The sequence below is a fragment of the Chlamydomonas reinhardtii genome, chromosome 3 (assembly GCF_000002595.2).
Source record: "Chlamydomonas reinhardtii strain CC-503 cw92 mt+ chromosome 3, whole genome shotgun sequence".
Lineage (NCBI taxonomy): Eukaryota > Viridiplantae > Chlorophyta > Chlorophyceae > Chlamydomonadales > Chlamydomonadaceae > Chlamydomonas > Chlamydomonas reinhardtii.
In genome coordinates, this window is record NC_057006.1 from 3,663,163 (window position 1) to 3,677,939 (window position 14,777).

The 14,777-nt window shown below is 65.1% G+C and overlaps 3 protein-coding genes across 3 annotated transcripts; 2 read left to right on the forward strand and 1 right to left on the reverse strand.

Annotated features, from left to right (window-relative positions):
- On the reverse strand, positions 1-4,816 carry CHLRE_03g169000v5 (uncharacterized protein). The gene is made up of 9 exons (XM_043060845.1): positions 4,632-4,816; positions 4,358-4,432; positions 2,976-4,202; positions 2,325-2,802; positions 2,016-2,125; positions 1,650-1,758; positions 1,241-1,488; positions 884-941; positions 1-698 (listed from the first exon to the last, which is right to left on the reverse strand). Exons 1-9 carry the CDS (start codon positions 4,716-4,718, stop codon positions 547-549), a joined length of 2,544 nt encoding a protein of 847 aa, XP_042925974.1. The 5' UTR covers positions 4,719-4,816; the 3' UTR covers positions 1-546.
- Positions 4,817-4,936: 120 nt separating this feature from the next.
- CHLRE_03g169050v5 (uncharacterized protein) lies at positions 4,937-8,598 on the forward strand. Its single transcript, XM_043060846.1, has 7 exons — positions 4,937-5,061; positions 5,331-5,397; positions 5,638-5,750; positions 5,978-6,079; positions 6,359-6,498; positions 6,815-7,379; positions 7,660-8,598. The coding sequence occupies exons 1-7, from the start codon at positions 4,963-4,965 to the stop codon at positions 8,032-8,034; spliced, it is 1,461 nt and encodes a 486-aa protein (XP_042925975.1). The 5' UTR covers positions 4,937-4,962; the 3' UTR covers positions 8,035-8,598.
- Positions 8,599-8,744: 146 nt separating this feature from the next.
- Positions 8,745-14,721, forward strand: CHLRE_03g169100v5 (uncharacterized protein). The gene is made up of 6 exons (XM_043060847.1): positions 8,745-9,162; positions 9,326-9,466; positions 9,797-10,167; positions 10,342-10,476; positions 10,642-10,859; positions 11,032-14,721. Exons 1-6 carry the CDS (start codon positions 9,149-9,151, stop codon positions 13,543-13,545), a joined length of 3,393 nt encoding a protein of 1,130 aa, XP_042925976.1. The 5' UTR covers positions 8,745-9,148; the 3' UTR covers positions 13,546-14,721.
- The last annotated feature ends 56 nt before the right edge of the window (positions 14,722-14,777 follow it).

The following is a 14,777-nucleotide window of genomic DNA, read 5'->3' on the forward strand; positions in this document are numbered from 1 at the left end:
TATACTATAAATCCAACGCTGCTGGTGCGCAACGGCAACGAAGCTGCAGCAGCTGCCCCGAAACCGCAAATGGGCTTTAGTGACAGCGTGCTTGCCCTCCATACAACATAGCATGCCATCCGCCCAGCACGCAGGTATCCTTGACAGAGCGCAGGCATCGGCAAGCATAGCCACTCATGTACATTTGGTACATGCACACAACAGCCGATAGCGCAACACGTTTTCTATCTACCATGACAGACCACACTCTCACTCCAAGCACGGGGTGAGCTGTAATCCAACTGACAGCGGATACACTGTGCTGGACGATGCGGACCGCGGAGTCGAGCCGCACACATGCTGGTACACACGAGAAAGCACTGCCACGGTCCGTCATGTCCATCAACACGACGTCATCATACTGCGAGACCATTACACAGCACGGTACAGCTCATCAAACGTGACTGAGCCCACACTCTCACACTGTCTCAATGCACGCATGCACGCACGCGCACAAACTCACTCTCTCCTTGCGCTTATCCAACAAGCGCACACAAACTCGCTCGCTCAATACTGTCCGGTGTTGTAGAGCCAGCCCAGCACCGCCGCCGCCTCGTTGCAGCCGCAGCCCTCCGCCAGCCGGAACAGCCGCACCGCCTCGCTGCGGTCGCCCATGCCCCACACGCTGCGCCCGGCCACACCATCAAACTCCAGGTAGCCTGCACGCGGCGTGTGCGGCGCGGTGCGGCGTGGGGGTGCATGTGCAGACCGTAGTGGGAGAGCCCATGGGGTGCTGGGGCATGTACAGCCTGGTACTAGCTGCGCTTTGCCGTACGCCCGTACAACAAGCCGCGCAACAGGTCGATATTTAGATTCCCCCCTGCTCAGTGCTCAGTCTGCTCACCCAGCACGATGGAGCTCCAGCCCAGCATGCGCAGCAGGGTGGGGTCCAGCGACGCCAGCTGCAGCAGCGGGCAACACCAGGCGGAGGGAGTGAGGGACACACATGCCGTACACACACAAACACACACAAACACACACAGCGCTTTGTATTCCTTGCGCTCTTCAACACAAATGGGGTCGCGCACCGCCAGTGGTGCAGGCAGGACAGCGCCTGGCGCGCCAGGCCCCATGCAGTTGCTGCCTGTGCAGCCGTAGCCCATAACAGGAGGCACAACGCACACAGCCCTGCCCGCTCATCATGACAGCCCTTGAGTCGACATCCACTTCCATTCCCCAGCACCACGTCCCCGCCACCCACCTTGCGCCGCATGCGAAGCGACACGCGGGGCTGTCCGCCAGCTCCTCCCGCCGCACTGGCTGCACCACCACCCGCAGCACCAGCAACACCGGCACCGCCTGCCGGCGCCGCCGCCGGCGCTCCGCCGCCGGGTCCGCTGCCGCCGTGCTGCTCGTCCAGCTGGATGGCGGTGATGCTGTCCACCTGGAGGATGTGCCGCACTGCGCGGCTCAGCCACATGTGGGCGGCCTCAGGGTCCGGCTGCATGCCTGGTGGGGATGGAAGAGCGAGGTCGGGGTTGGGGTTGGGGGCAAACTTGTCGAGCAGACGGCAGGTGCACACGCGGGATTGCTTTAGTTCCCTTTCCGTTGCACCTTCTTCCGCGCCTCCTGGTGTCAACCGTACCTGTCTCCCGCATGCCGCCACCCACCATGTGAGCCATCATAGCAGGCCATGCCCAGTTTGAACATTCCCATTACGTCGCCCGCAATCGCCAGCTTGCGCCACCAGCGCAGAGAGCCGTCGGCGTCGCCCGAACCCTGCAGCACGGAAGCACTGTTTGACGGCTGCCATCATGCCTTGTGTTATGCGCGCAGATGTCGGGATGTGCAGCGCTTGCGCCCACATTACAGCCCGCCACGCCACGCCACGCCACTAGCTGTCAAGAAACCAGCAACCCGCTTATCCAGACCACGTCTTCCATCGCCTCCACCACCACCACCACCACCACCACCACTCGCACTGGCTCCACCCGCACCCCCACCCCCACCACTGTCACCACCGCCGCCCTGCGCACCTCCAGCAGCTGCGCCATGACCAGCTGGGCGGAGGGGTTGGAGGCGCCGCGGGCCGCCTCCAGCAGCAGCGCCGGCGGCCGCCGCGCGGCAGCGCGAGGCACCACCGGCTCTGCAGCAGCACACCAGCAGGCAAGACCCCAGGACAAGCGTCAAGCAGGGGCACCACTGCGGCCCAGCCAGCGCTGCCCTCCAACGGCCAATCCCAACTGCATACATATGTGTTAAACACAAAACAAACGGAACAAAGCCGCCAAACACGCGTGCGCACATACATCTGTGTGTGTCCCATATGCAACCGCCTCACGCACCTTGCGCCTCCTGTTCCTCCTGCGCCTCCTGCTGCTCCACGCCGCCGCCTCCAAACAGCTCCGCGCCCTCCATGCCCTCCAGGCCGCCCGCCGCCGTGTGCGCACTGGGCAGCACGAAGGCGCCGGCCCCGTACTGCCGACTCAGCGCCGCCGCCATCGCATGCTCCTCCTCGCTGCGCTGCTGGTCAGCGCCACCGCCCGCACTCCGCGCCACGCTGCGGCGGCGCAGCCCCACGCACGCACCCGCGCCCACACCCGCGCCGCCGGTGCTGTTCGCGGTCGCGGAGCCGTCAGCAGCAGCGCCGCTGCTGCTGCCTTTCGCGTCACCACCGTTTGCCCCAGCTGTTCCGCTGCGGGTGTGGGTGCTGGTGCGCAGGTGGTTGGTGGGGTCCAGGTTGAAGGTGATGCGGCGCAAGGCGGGCAGGTTGGCCAGCAGCGCCACACGCCAGCCGCGGCACACGCCAGCCATTGCGATGGCCTGCGCCCAACACATGTCCCACATGTGCAATTGAACAAGCCATCAGTCGCAGCAACCAAAAGGCACATTTGTTAGCGCGCAAGCAACATGGTCGTGGACAGTCCGCACGTCATGGACTGCCGAGTACAGCGTGCCGCTTCACAACCCGAGCCCAACCGCAAGCGGCAACGTACCTGTGACGCCTGCTGCGGCAGCTGCGTGGCCACGTAAGCTACCACGTCACACGGCAGCTCCCGCCACGGCACCTCCTGCTCGTGTTCCTGGGGCGCCGGCAGCGCCGGCGCCGGCGATTGCAGCTCCTTGTCCTTCTCCTGCTCCTCCGGCCTCGCCTGCTGCAAACTCCGTCGTTGGGTGGATCCCGCGAGGGGTATCTCTCGCCCCGGCAGCTCGGCCGCAGCCGGCGCACCCTCATCAAGCTCCATGCGGGCCGCCGTTACTGCCGCCGCTCCTGCTGGCGCTGTACACGACGCCAGCGGAACTTCGCCGCTTTCGCCGGAGTGACGCCGCTTGTGCGCTGCCTGGCTGAAAGCCTCCACCTCCGCAGCTGCGTGTTGCAGGCTGCCATGAGCACCACTGCTAGTGCCTGCGCCTCCGCCGCCTCCGCTGCCACTACCCAGCCAGCTGCCTGCCAGCTGACTCGCTAGGCGGCTGACGCCCGGGCTGGCGGGGCGGGCGATGCCGTCCCCGGACGCAACCGCCGCTGCCAGCGCGCTCGCGAGCGAGTGCACTGGGTGCGCGGGGCGGTGCTGCGCACGCGGCAGGTGCAGCGGGTGCGGCGGCGACTCGAGGCTGTTGCGAGCGCTCTTGCACGGCGGCGACAGGGGCGCCTCCCAGCTCGGCGCGCGGCCCAGCACGCCCGCTACCACCGCCGCCGCTGCTCCAGTGGCTTGCCCCTCCGCCGGTGGAGCACGCGAGCCATCCGAGCTGTCAGCTGCTGCCGCGGCGGCGCCTTTGGTGAGCGCATTCCTACCCTGCAGGATGGCATTGATGGCCGTGTGCGGGCAGTGCACGTGCTTGCGCGGACTTGCCGTCGCTGGCGCTACTACCACCGCCGGTGCCGTCGCCACCGCTGTCACTGTTGCCGCTGCCGCTGCCACTGCTCCTGCGGTGTGTGCCTGCGCCTGGGCAGGTGAGCGCGGCGGCGATGGCGCCAGTAGGGGGTTGGTGGGGTCCCATACGCTGTTGGGGTGCCGGGGGTTGGCCAGCAGCGCCTGAGCCAGGCGTGTGCCGCCCATGAGGCTGTCCAGCAGAAGGTCCAGGGAGGGCGGCGGCAGCGGCGCCGCCGCGGCAGTGCTGCAGCTGGCGCCGCCGCTGGTGCTGGCGACGGTAAGGGCCGACAGCACCAAGCACGCGTCTCCCTTGACCGCGTGCCCGGCGATACGGCTGGCTGCTGCGTTGACCTGCGCGTGGGTGTCAGGTGGGGTGAGTGTTTGGCGCGCTGTGCGGCACAGCGCCAGTCGTGGTGCTGGCGCTGTGCAGTAAGCCGTACCGTGCGCACGCTGGGGCCAACTAACTCTACCGCGCCTCACAAGTTGAATCGTGAGCCCGATCTTACGTTGGCCGAGGGCACGTGACCATAGACCAGCTTGGCCGGGGGGCATGAGCGCAGCGCCAGCTCAAACGTCGGGCCCTGCGCGGCGTTGCAAGGTTTGTCAGAGACATGCGGTTTCACCTTTCCCAGTCACGCTGGCGGGCCAGAATGCGCAGGTGAGTCTGCACAAGAAACCAGTAGCCTTCCTGAATCAACCGTCACGCCCAGCAGGGCGAAAGCTGTAGACGCCGAACCGCAACACAGCGATGGCGTGGCCACCATCAACCCAACGACTCACCGACTCCAGTACGTCCGAAGGGCACGTTCCCGGCAGCAGTGGCGACAGCTCTCCTGTATCCGCTAATAACCAACCTCCGCAGGCCATTCTTCAGCGTTCTGTCGCAGCGCAAGGGTTTGGGTCGCGTCTCGCCAACTCGACTTCCTTACAGGCTCAGAAGGAGCATACTGCTATATGACTGTCAATTAAGATTCGAGCCGTGCTCAGGGGGAATCAGGTGCCATGCCACAATGCCGAATGGAACCAAACCCCTGTTTTCGCACCCGCAGCCCGACTACAGCAAAAAACTTGCGCATCTGTGTAGAGTACCTGCTCGTTTGACTTGTCCGAGATGTCCACGTTCACTGGGAGTCCCCGGCCCAGCTCATGGCTCGACTACATAAGCATAGGTGGGGTCGCGAGTCTTGGCGCTTCCTTCATATTCTTCCAGGTAAGCCATCGATCCCAAATCGCGCAGCGGCAGGGCAAGCGGCAGCCCGGGCGTATGAGCCTGCGGCAGGCCAGGGGCCGCTCGCAACTCCGCCCCGTCGCACAACCACCCCTGGGGCTGGCCGAATGCAGTAGCACTGTGCGCCCGTCCAACCTCCCCAGTCCGACTCATATGACCTGTTTGCCCCGTTCATGCGTATCTCTGCGCGTGCCTCTCCTCACACCCATGACGCGGGCCCTCACGCCTCATTCTGCTCCTGCCGTGTGCAGCTGGCGGGGGGCCATGACGCCCGCATTCAGCAGCTGGTGCAGGCGGTAGCTCTCGACTGGTTAGCAGGTGGGAATGGTGGGACCAACTGAGGCGGTGTGCATGAAGACCCTAGCCTGAGCGTGCGTGTCCCTAGGGCCGGCAGCCAATGCTGTTTGTGGGGTGATGGAGTGCCCATCCCCTCCTGCCGTCGTGTGCACTCGCTACCGCACACGCGCTAGCCATGTCACACGCACACCATTGACACCAGCTCATGCACACGCACATATATACGCACACGCGCGCACACGCACCCGTGCACGCATGCAGGCGCCCGGCAGTTGGACGGCACACTGCCGCGGCTGGTGGCGGCTCGCGGGCGCATTGGCTGCCGGGAGCCGTCCAAGTGCGAGCTGAGCGACCAGCCGGCGGTCATGCGCGAGGTGAGGCGGGCGGGCGGGCAGGTGGACAGGTGGGTGCGTGGCAGGATGCTATGGGACTGCGGGAGGCAAGCGGTAGTCAGGTTGGAAATCAGATAGTACAGAGGCCATGGCGAGTATGACAGACGGCAATGGCGGGAGACTCGGACAATACAAGACAAACCAGGTGGCTGCGTACTTGTAGCAGTCGCAATGACCTGCCCCTGTCCGCGCCGTTGCTCGCGCCTCAGCTGCTGGAGGAGGAGGTGTACTTCAAGGAGCACACCAGTGGCCGCGTCACGCACGAGAGCTTCGAGGTCCGCCGGGAGCAGGAGCAGCGAGAGGCGTTCCTGGTGGGTGCGGCGAGGGCGAGGGGGGGGGGGCTGGTGGGCGCTGGGGTGGGGTGCTGTAAGAGATGGGTGGACGAAGCAGCCGCGGCTGCAGCTGCGGAGGCTGGCTGCGGGAGGGCGGACGGGTGGACGGGCGTGCGTCAGGCGAGGGGCCGACTGTTATCGGGGTACATGGGGTGGTTGGATGCCTGTAGGCCGGAGCTACGTTAACCGCCCCCAGCCCTCACTTCTCAGCAACTTCCTTTTTTCCCGCGTCCCTCCTCACCACCCTTTCTCTCTTAGGAGGACGTGAGCGGCTCCATCCGGCTGGACAACCTGCAGCACGCGGCGGGTCTGCCGAGCGTCATGGAAGTGAAGCAGGTGTTCCGACCCGTGGACCTGCTGCAGGGCACACTGCTGCAGGCGGTCATAAACAAGGCGTTGTGAGTCAGGCGGCGGGGCGGCGGCGTAATGGCGGCGGCGCGGGGTAGCGGCGGCGGGGTGGCAGTTGCGGGGCGGCACTGAGGCGGGGAAGCAGGCTTGAGGATGGGGGACTATGGGGAGTGGCTTGAGGTTGGGAGCAGGTGACCACACCAGCCTTGCATGGATCATCAGCGCCGTGCTTCCGCGCCTTTGATCCTCATCGCCTGGACAAATGACACGGCAACCGTCGCGGTAATCCCATTGTCCAGTGCGCGTTCCCCACGTCGTGACCACATCCCAGACCTTGGCTCCCCCCTCCCGCCCTCCTCTGCGCAGCAAGAGCATGGTGAAGCACGGCGTCCGCTCCACCGAGCGCTTTCTCCCAGTCAACACCACCGTCACTGTCATCGGCGAGCTATGTCGAGACACACTGGGTGCACCCGCCAGCACCAGCGGCAGCAACAGCAGCAGCAGCGGCAGCAGCGGTGGCAGCGGCTCATCGCGAGCGGCAGTAGCAGCCGCACCAGCGGGAGCGGGTAACCGTGGCCAGGACGCCGGGGCAGGCCCTTCCAGCGGGAGCAAGTCGATCAACGCGGCTGGCATCAGCTCCAAACTGAGCGGGGCCAGCTCGAAAGGCGGCGGCGGAGGCGGCGGGCTGGGCCCAAGCGGCGGCGACACGGCTGCTTCGTCCTCGACATCCGCGATGACGGCGGCGGCGACCGCGGCGGCGGCGGCCGTGGGGTCGGAGCTCTTGACGCAGGCGGCGGCGGCGGGGGCCTCGGTGGTGGCGCAGGCACTGCCGTACACTCTGCGCATGCCCAGCCACGGCCCCTTCCACGTCACCACCCTCACGTTGCCGCAGCTGCGTGCGTCAATGGAGCGGACCTCGCGCACGCTACGGGTGCGCATACACGGGACTTGCGGACGAATTGCCGCCGGTTTCAGTCCCGGCTCTGCGTTTTCCATATCCTGCTGAATTCCTTTTCACGCCGGTTGGTCTGCTGCATGTGCGTCGGTATGTGAGCGTCTTTTATCACAATTCACGAGCCGCGGACAGCCAAAGGCCACTATACTTCATACAACAGTGGCATTGCCTCACTATCCGAGCATCGCCTCCTCAGCATCGTTCCCTTCACCTCACCTCACCTTGCCGCACCGCACCGCACCGTACCGCGCTGCAGGTGTTTGCCTGGGGCTTTGGCGTGTTGGGCACGGCGCTGGTGGTGCGCAAGCTGTTCGCACAGCTGTGGCGCCTGCGGCAGCACCGGATAGGACAGCGCCGCATGGCGGAGGCGGAGGCGGTGCGGCGCCAACGGGCGGCGGAGCGCGCGGCGGCGGCGGGCGTCAACGGCACAGCGGCGCTGGCGCAGGCGGCGGCTGAGGAGGAGTCGGGCGCGCGGAACCCGGGCACGTGTGTGGTGTGTATGGACCGGGACGCCGATGTGGTGTTCACGGGCTGCGGCCACCTGTGTGCGTGCTACGGCTGCAGCACCAATCTGACCAAGTGCCCCATATGCCGGGTCAACAGCCGCATGCTGCGCGTGTACCGGCCGTAGTTGCGGGTGCAGGCGCGGTCGTGTGTGCGGGGTTGATTGAGCGGGCAACAGCGAGGGGCAAGAGGGTGTGGCGGCGGCAGGCGGAACGCTGGCAGCGCCGGGCCGGCGTAGGACGACCATACGGTACGGTAGTTGCAGGAGGGGGAATGCTTATTGACTGTTGGTGCTCTGTAATTGTCTGAGCTTAATGCACTGACGTGGGCCGGCACAGAAAGCCACAATACATCTTTTCTTACGCTAGTCTGTTCCCGAGTGGGGCATGCGGCGCGAGCATACACGTGTTGTTGTCGTTGTTGGTTACGCGTGGACCGTTTCGACTCCGCACCAGCCTGCCCGACTGGCGGCTTCAACCAGGCTGCCCACATGCAATCTGTACTTCTATAACGAGGCGTGACGTCAAAGCCAACTGGGTTTAAGACTTGAAGTAGCTTGGGCGCCTGCAAGGCCGTAACGTGCCAGAAACGTGCGCACGGCGTCCTAGGGCGTCCTGTGGCGTCGCAGCGGCTAGCGCCTCAGCGCAGGCACGGGCAGGTGTCAGGCTGATACTCCACAGTAAAATCAGATGTTGACACAAAGCAAAATAATAACTGCAACGTTTGTCCGGGTAGGTCATGGTGGGGTGGGAGGGCTGAAACTTGCACAGGCCGGGCCGGGCTTTCGCCTTCACCTTAAATCGTGACTGCAACGTTCTGACATGCTTAAATGGACTTATTAGCTGCAAGTGCATAGTCCAAGGGCCAGGTGCTGATGCACTGGAAAAAGAGCCTGTAGCCCGCATGGAAACGACCCAGCGCTGTACTTCTCAGCAGCGATTCTTGCGACCCACCACCCACAAACTAGCTTAAGACACTGTGATCACTAAATATTGAACATAGGAATTTGAGACAACGGCAGGAACCACCCCAGGGATTCCAATCGACACGGGCCTTTTTCTTGCGACGAAAAGGCTCTTGACCTGCTGCGAGCACTTAGAAGTACAGACTTGATAACAGTTCGATGTCTCGCGAGGAGGGCAGCGCATAACAGCTGCGCAACTGCAAACCTGCCTATTAGCAACAGGCGCGCACAGCAACGCGCGGGGAGTTAGGCCGGCCCTACAAGTAAAACATCAAGAATGGAGCGCACAGGGTAAGATAAGAAGTGCAAGCGGCGGCTGTCGTGTCACAGACTTCGCTTCCGGCTGCCTGACGCAAGTGGAGATAGCAGACCACTGGGTGAATTTCAGCAGCGCGCCATGCCAGCACTAATGCGGTATATTATCTATGAACTATCCACACTAATGCGACCACAGGAGCGTGCAGCAACCGGCCAGGGACGATGGCAAAATGGCCCCTCAGCTGCGTTCCCTCTCGGACACGCTCAACAGCACCGGCGCGAGTAGCTTAGCTGGAAAATATAACATCAAGAGCCGCGCGGAGCTTTACAAGGGCAGGTGTGTAGCGCGTCGCGCTGAGGTCTAACGTGCTCGCATGGCATCCGCTGCAGCCGCTGAGGGCTCACGCGCTGGGCTGGGGATCAGGTGCACTTCTTGAAAGCACGCGATACTGGGCTCTTGAGCTGAAGGGGAAACGCAAGCGCCATTCGGCCGGAGCAGGAGCGGTCTTCCTACCGCAACGTCTTCTCCCGTGCTCCCACCGGTCGCGTCACGGCGTGAGCCCTGCATACCCGAACCCGACTCGCGCACCCCATCCATGCCCTTTGCCCCCAAGCCCTTCCTTTTGAAAGCTTACAATCATACAACATTCGTGTGCTCTCACCGCAGCGTGTCCACGGTATTTAAGTGCCAGCTGGTAGGCGGCTCGGCGGTGGTTGTGAAGCAGTACCACAAGGCTAAGATGCAAGACAAACACTTTCACAAGCTAGCCCGGGAGGTGGAGGCCATGCGGGCCCTGCTGCAGCAGGCGCAGCATCAGAAGCAACAGCAACAACAGCAGCACCGCGGCAGCGGCAGCGGGGCTGCGGAGAGCAGCAGCACCAGCAGCAGCGTTGGAGGCAGTGGGAGCGGGGCCGGGGCCGTGGAGAGCCGGCCGCAGACGCCCTCCTCTGCCGCCTGCGTGTGCCCGGGCGTGGTGCAGCTGAACGACACATTTGAGGACTCGGCCTCCATCTACCTGGTCATGGAGTGCTGCGAGGGTGAGCCCAGGGGCGGGTGCTTGCGTGCGGCTGGGTTTTGGGTTCGTGGGGAGGATGGCGGTCGTGACGGGCCCTGTAAATGGGAAACGCGGGCAGTAATGACATTTCTTCTTTGCATGAAAGCAAGACGATGGGCATGCTGATGGACGTGCTCACTCGTGTCACGGTGTGCAGGCGGGGACCTGTTCAAGAAGCTCATGCTGCACGGCGGCCGCCTGCCGGAGGGCTGGGTGGCGGCGGAGGTGATCGCGCCGCTGCTGCAGGTGCTGCACCGCATGCACGCCCTGCGCATCATGCACCGCGACATCAGTGAGTACCGCATGACGGTGTGGGCACATGCCACGCCGCTGGGGTTTCCATCCCTCATCCCAGCCTGCCCACTCTCCCAATGCACCCACCTGCCTGCCTCGCGCGCCCGCACCACCCCACTTACCGCACGTGTCCACCGTGCCACTACCTGCACCCCTACTTCAGAGCCGGAGAACATCTTCCTGACCGCCGAGGGCGACGTGAAGCTGGGCGACTTTGGCCTGGCCATCGACTGGAGCCACGAGCTGGCGTTCAGCCGCAGCGGCACGCTGGACTACATGGCGCCCGAGGTGCTCATCAACCCCGCCACGCACCTGCAGGAGTCAGCGGCGGTGACGGCGCCGCAGCTGGCCGCCAAGAACATCCGGCCCTACACCGCCGCGGTGAGTTTTCCGGCATGTTGGCTGCCTGATGACTTGGTTGGATGCAGGGGTGAAAAGCACAGGAAGAAGGGGAGTCGGGGCATGGCTGCAGCAACACCAGTGCGTGTGTATTCTGAGCCTTGCCATGCCTGAACCATAAGCTCAAAAAACCCCGCCCTGCCTTGTCGTGCAGGTGGACGTGTGGGCTGTGGGCTGCCTAGCCTACGAGCTGGTCAGTGGCCGGCCGCCCTTTGAGGTAGAGGACGAGAAGCAGACCGCCTCCAACATCATCTACAGCAACAACATCCGCTTCGACCCAGCCTACTCGGCCGCGTGGGCCGACTTTGTGGCGCAGGCGCTGATCAAGGACCCGCGCCGCCGCCCCACCGCTGCCGCGCTGCTGGCGCACCCTTGGCTGGCGGCACACCGCATCGCCCGAAGCAACAGCGGCGGCACGACCGCTGGCAGCCTGCGTTCCACCGTAAGCAGCAGCCTGCAGCGCAGCTCGGCTTCCTCGGTGGCAGACAGCGCCGCCGCTGCTGCGGCCGCCGCCGCCGCTGCGGCGACGATGACCGTGGTGGTGGCGAGCAAGTGCCACCCGCCCTCACACCCAGCCGCTGCGCCGGCTGCCAGCAGCATTGGCGGCAGCAGTGCCTGCGGCGGCAGCGACGCCTCTGGGGCGGCGAGCTCCTCCTCCGGCTCGGGCGTCTCGGCGGCGTCGGGCGCATCCGCCGCCATTAGCAGCGCCAGCACGCAGCCGCGGCCGCCGACAGCCTCCAAGGTGGCGCCCGCTGCCGCAGTGGTTGCTCTGCCGCCACCGCCGGCCACCGCAGTGACGCAGGTGCGGCCGCGCACGCCGTCTGCCAGCTTCACCGTCACCACTGGCGCCACCGCGCCCGTTGTGCCTGCCAGCCCCTCCGCGCAGCCGGCCGCAGCCTCTGCCGCCCCGTCCACGCCCGCCGCCGCCACCGCGGCGCCGTACAACACCGCCGCTCAAGGGCTGTGCGCGAGCGTGCCGCCTCAGCCGCGCACGGGCCCCCAGACGTCTCAGCCGCAGCAGCCCGCCTCACAGACGCCAGGGTCTCTGTCGCTGCCGCGCACGCCCAATGGCGGCCCGCTGCACAACAACAGCGCCCTACGCAGCCTGTTGGACGCCTTCAAGTCGGCTGCTGTCAGCGGCCACCACGCCAATGCCAATACCAACAGCAACGCCCAGCAGCAGCAGCAGCAGCAGCAACAGCCTGCCAGTGGCTCCAGCGGCGCGCAGCAGGCCACGGCCTCGTGTGCAGATGCACAGGCCGCTCCGCAGCCGATGGCAGCTGCCCCTGGCGCCGCCGGCAGCTCGGGCAGCAGCAGCCAGCGCGCGTCCTGGTCGCAGTGGCAGCAGCAGGCGACAGCCGGCGGCGCAGTGAGCGCGCCCCTGGAGCCTTCTGCCGGCGGCGCCAGCAGCACCGCCGCCGTGGTCAGCGGCGGCTGGCGCAGCCCGCCCGTGTCGCCAATGCGCGAGCGCTGCCCGGAGAACGCCCCGTCCTACATGCCAGCGCCGCAGCCGCCGCTGCCCAGGGCTCCCTCGAATGGCCGTGCAGGCGCGGTGCCGGCGCCCCAGCCCCAGTACTGGGTGTCGCCGACGCAGCAGCCACCCTCCGCCGCTCCGGGTGCCGACGCAGGCAACGGTGGCGGCGTCGCGAGCGCGCCGTTGGGCAGCTCGGCTTGCGGCTTCACCAGCCCGCAGCGGATGGGCCACCGCGTCAGCAGCAGCGGCCTGCTGTCGTCGCTCATGCGGCCTCTGGCCTCTATCTCCGCCACCGGCACCAGCAGCGGCACTGGCACCAGCAGCAGCAGCTGCCAGCTACCCCAGGCGCAGACGCAGCCGGGACAGCAGCAGCAGACGCAGGCGCCAGGGGCTGGCGCTAAGGCTTGCGGCCGGCCGCGGTCGGGCAGCCCTGGCCATCAGCCGATGGCCTCTGCGTCCGCGATGGCCGCGGCCGCGGGCACGTCACCACTGCGCCGCTCGCTGCTGGGCGTTTCCCCGCCGCGCCAGCTGCGCCCCAGCCCGACCCCTAGCCCTCCGCGGCAGATGCCGCAGGCGCAGGCGCCGCAGTCCCAAGCACCGGTGACCGGTCAGCAGCCCTGCCCATCGCCACCACGTCAGCAGCCGCCGCCGAACCCCAGCCCGCCGCGGTCAAGTTGGGCGTACACTGGCATCAACGTGGGGGTGGCGGCGACCGCCAACCCGCAGGGCCCGAACCCGGCGATCATGCATGACCTTGCACGGAACTGGGGTGCGGTGGTGAGTGTCAGCGTCAACACTGGCGGCGGCAATCCGCCCACCATCAAGACGCAGGTGCCGCAGCGCGATCAGCAGGGCAGCGCGGCGCTGATTCCCAGCAATCGCAGCAGCAGCATCGGTGCCGGCGATAGGTTCGCCAGCCCGCAGCGGGCCAGCGTTGGCAACCTGGCGTGCAAGCCCGGCTTTGACAGCTGGGGTCTGCCGGTGACGCCCGTGGCGGCCGCGCTGCCGCCGCAAGAGTTTACCACGCCACGGCCCACTGGCGTGTTGGAGCGTGTCAAGTACCATCTGCGTGGCGGCGCGCAGGCGCAGCAGCAGCAGATGCAGCTGCAGGTCCAGTCAAACCTGCAGCAGGCAGTGGCGGGCCACCTGCAGTTTGGCGGCGTGGCGCCCGTGGCCGCGGTGGATGCCGTGTGAGCGGCTGCGGGGCCTGAGCCGCAGCGGCAGGGCCAGGCTGTGCTGCGTGCCAGCCCTGCATGTGGACGCAATGAGCAACATGGCGCGTACCTAATGTGCCTGTACCGTGGAGTACACCAAGTCGTACACAGCAAAGACTGCTTCGCGTAGCGAGTACTGCTAAGAAATCATTTGATAAGGGTGTGCAGGGACCGACCAGTAGGAGCAGACAGTTGCTAGGCAGACCAGGGCACCAGGCTTCCCAGGCTATGGCGTTGCAAGTGCTGGATTGGAGAACGAAGAGTCCTTCCGGATAACATGCAACGTGACTGCTGCTGACCTCTGCCCTTGGAGCGTGTACATAAAGTGGCAGCCGCGATTCGGCTAGCGCTTGCACGCATTTTGAGTGAGGAACGTGAGAATGAGATGCATGCTAGTACGGTTTCCGGAACGGGTGGGAAGCCCATACATAGCCAAGTAGGAGACGCGTCATGCACTTCTGTCTCGTTACTACGCAAGAGAGTTTGCTCCTAATGCTGCGTGGTCTATGAGACAGCAGAGACGAGCGTTCAAGCTCAAGTGGGTTCGCATGTGACTATATATCTGTGTGCAGGCCCTTGGCATGTTTATGTGCCTAGCCTGTAGTGAGTGACTTAAGCGGCAGCCAGCAGTGCGCATCGAAATGATGTCACCCGACCTCTTTCTTCTTCTTCCTAACTGGAATTGGGCTTGGCAAGGGCTTACGGAACGGTTCCGCTGAGTAGGGGGAATTGTTTGTGCCTTTGCCTCAGTCCCCAGCACTGATGCCTTTCTCCACACTTTATAGTGCCTCTTCGTGGTAGCCATTCTTTATGTTTCGCAGTGTAGGCAACTGATGACGGGCTTAAACTGCTACCGTGTGTATGCAGTGTATGATATGCGCGCTCCTGGGGGACAGTGAAGGGAGGATGCCGGCGTATGCCGCCGCCGCATAGGCGCGCGTCTGATGCAGCTGGCCAACTGCTGCCCACCAAACTGTTTGTATTGATGTGCAGCAATCGTAGCTGCCAGAAGTAACGAGTGGCTTGTGTGTCCGACCACGAAGCGCTTTGCTTGGAAGCCCTTAGTTGGTGCTGTCGGTTCGGCTCTCACTCAGGTCTAGAGCTGTCGATACTGATGTACTGTTGCTGTGCAGGCCACGTGTAATCCAGCACATGTTGCGCTCCTGTTCCACGCCTGCGCAGCCTGCCACTTGCTGCAAGTCAGGGGACTCG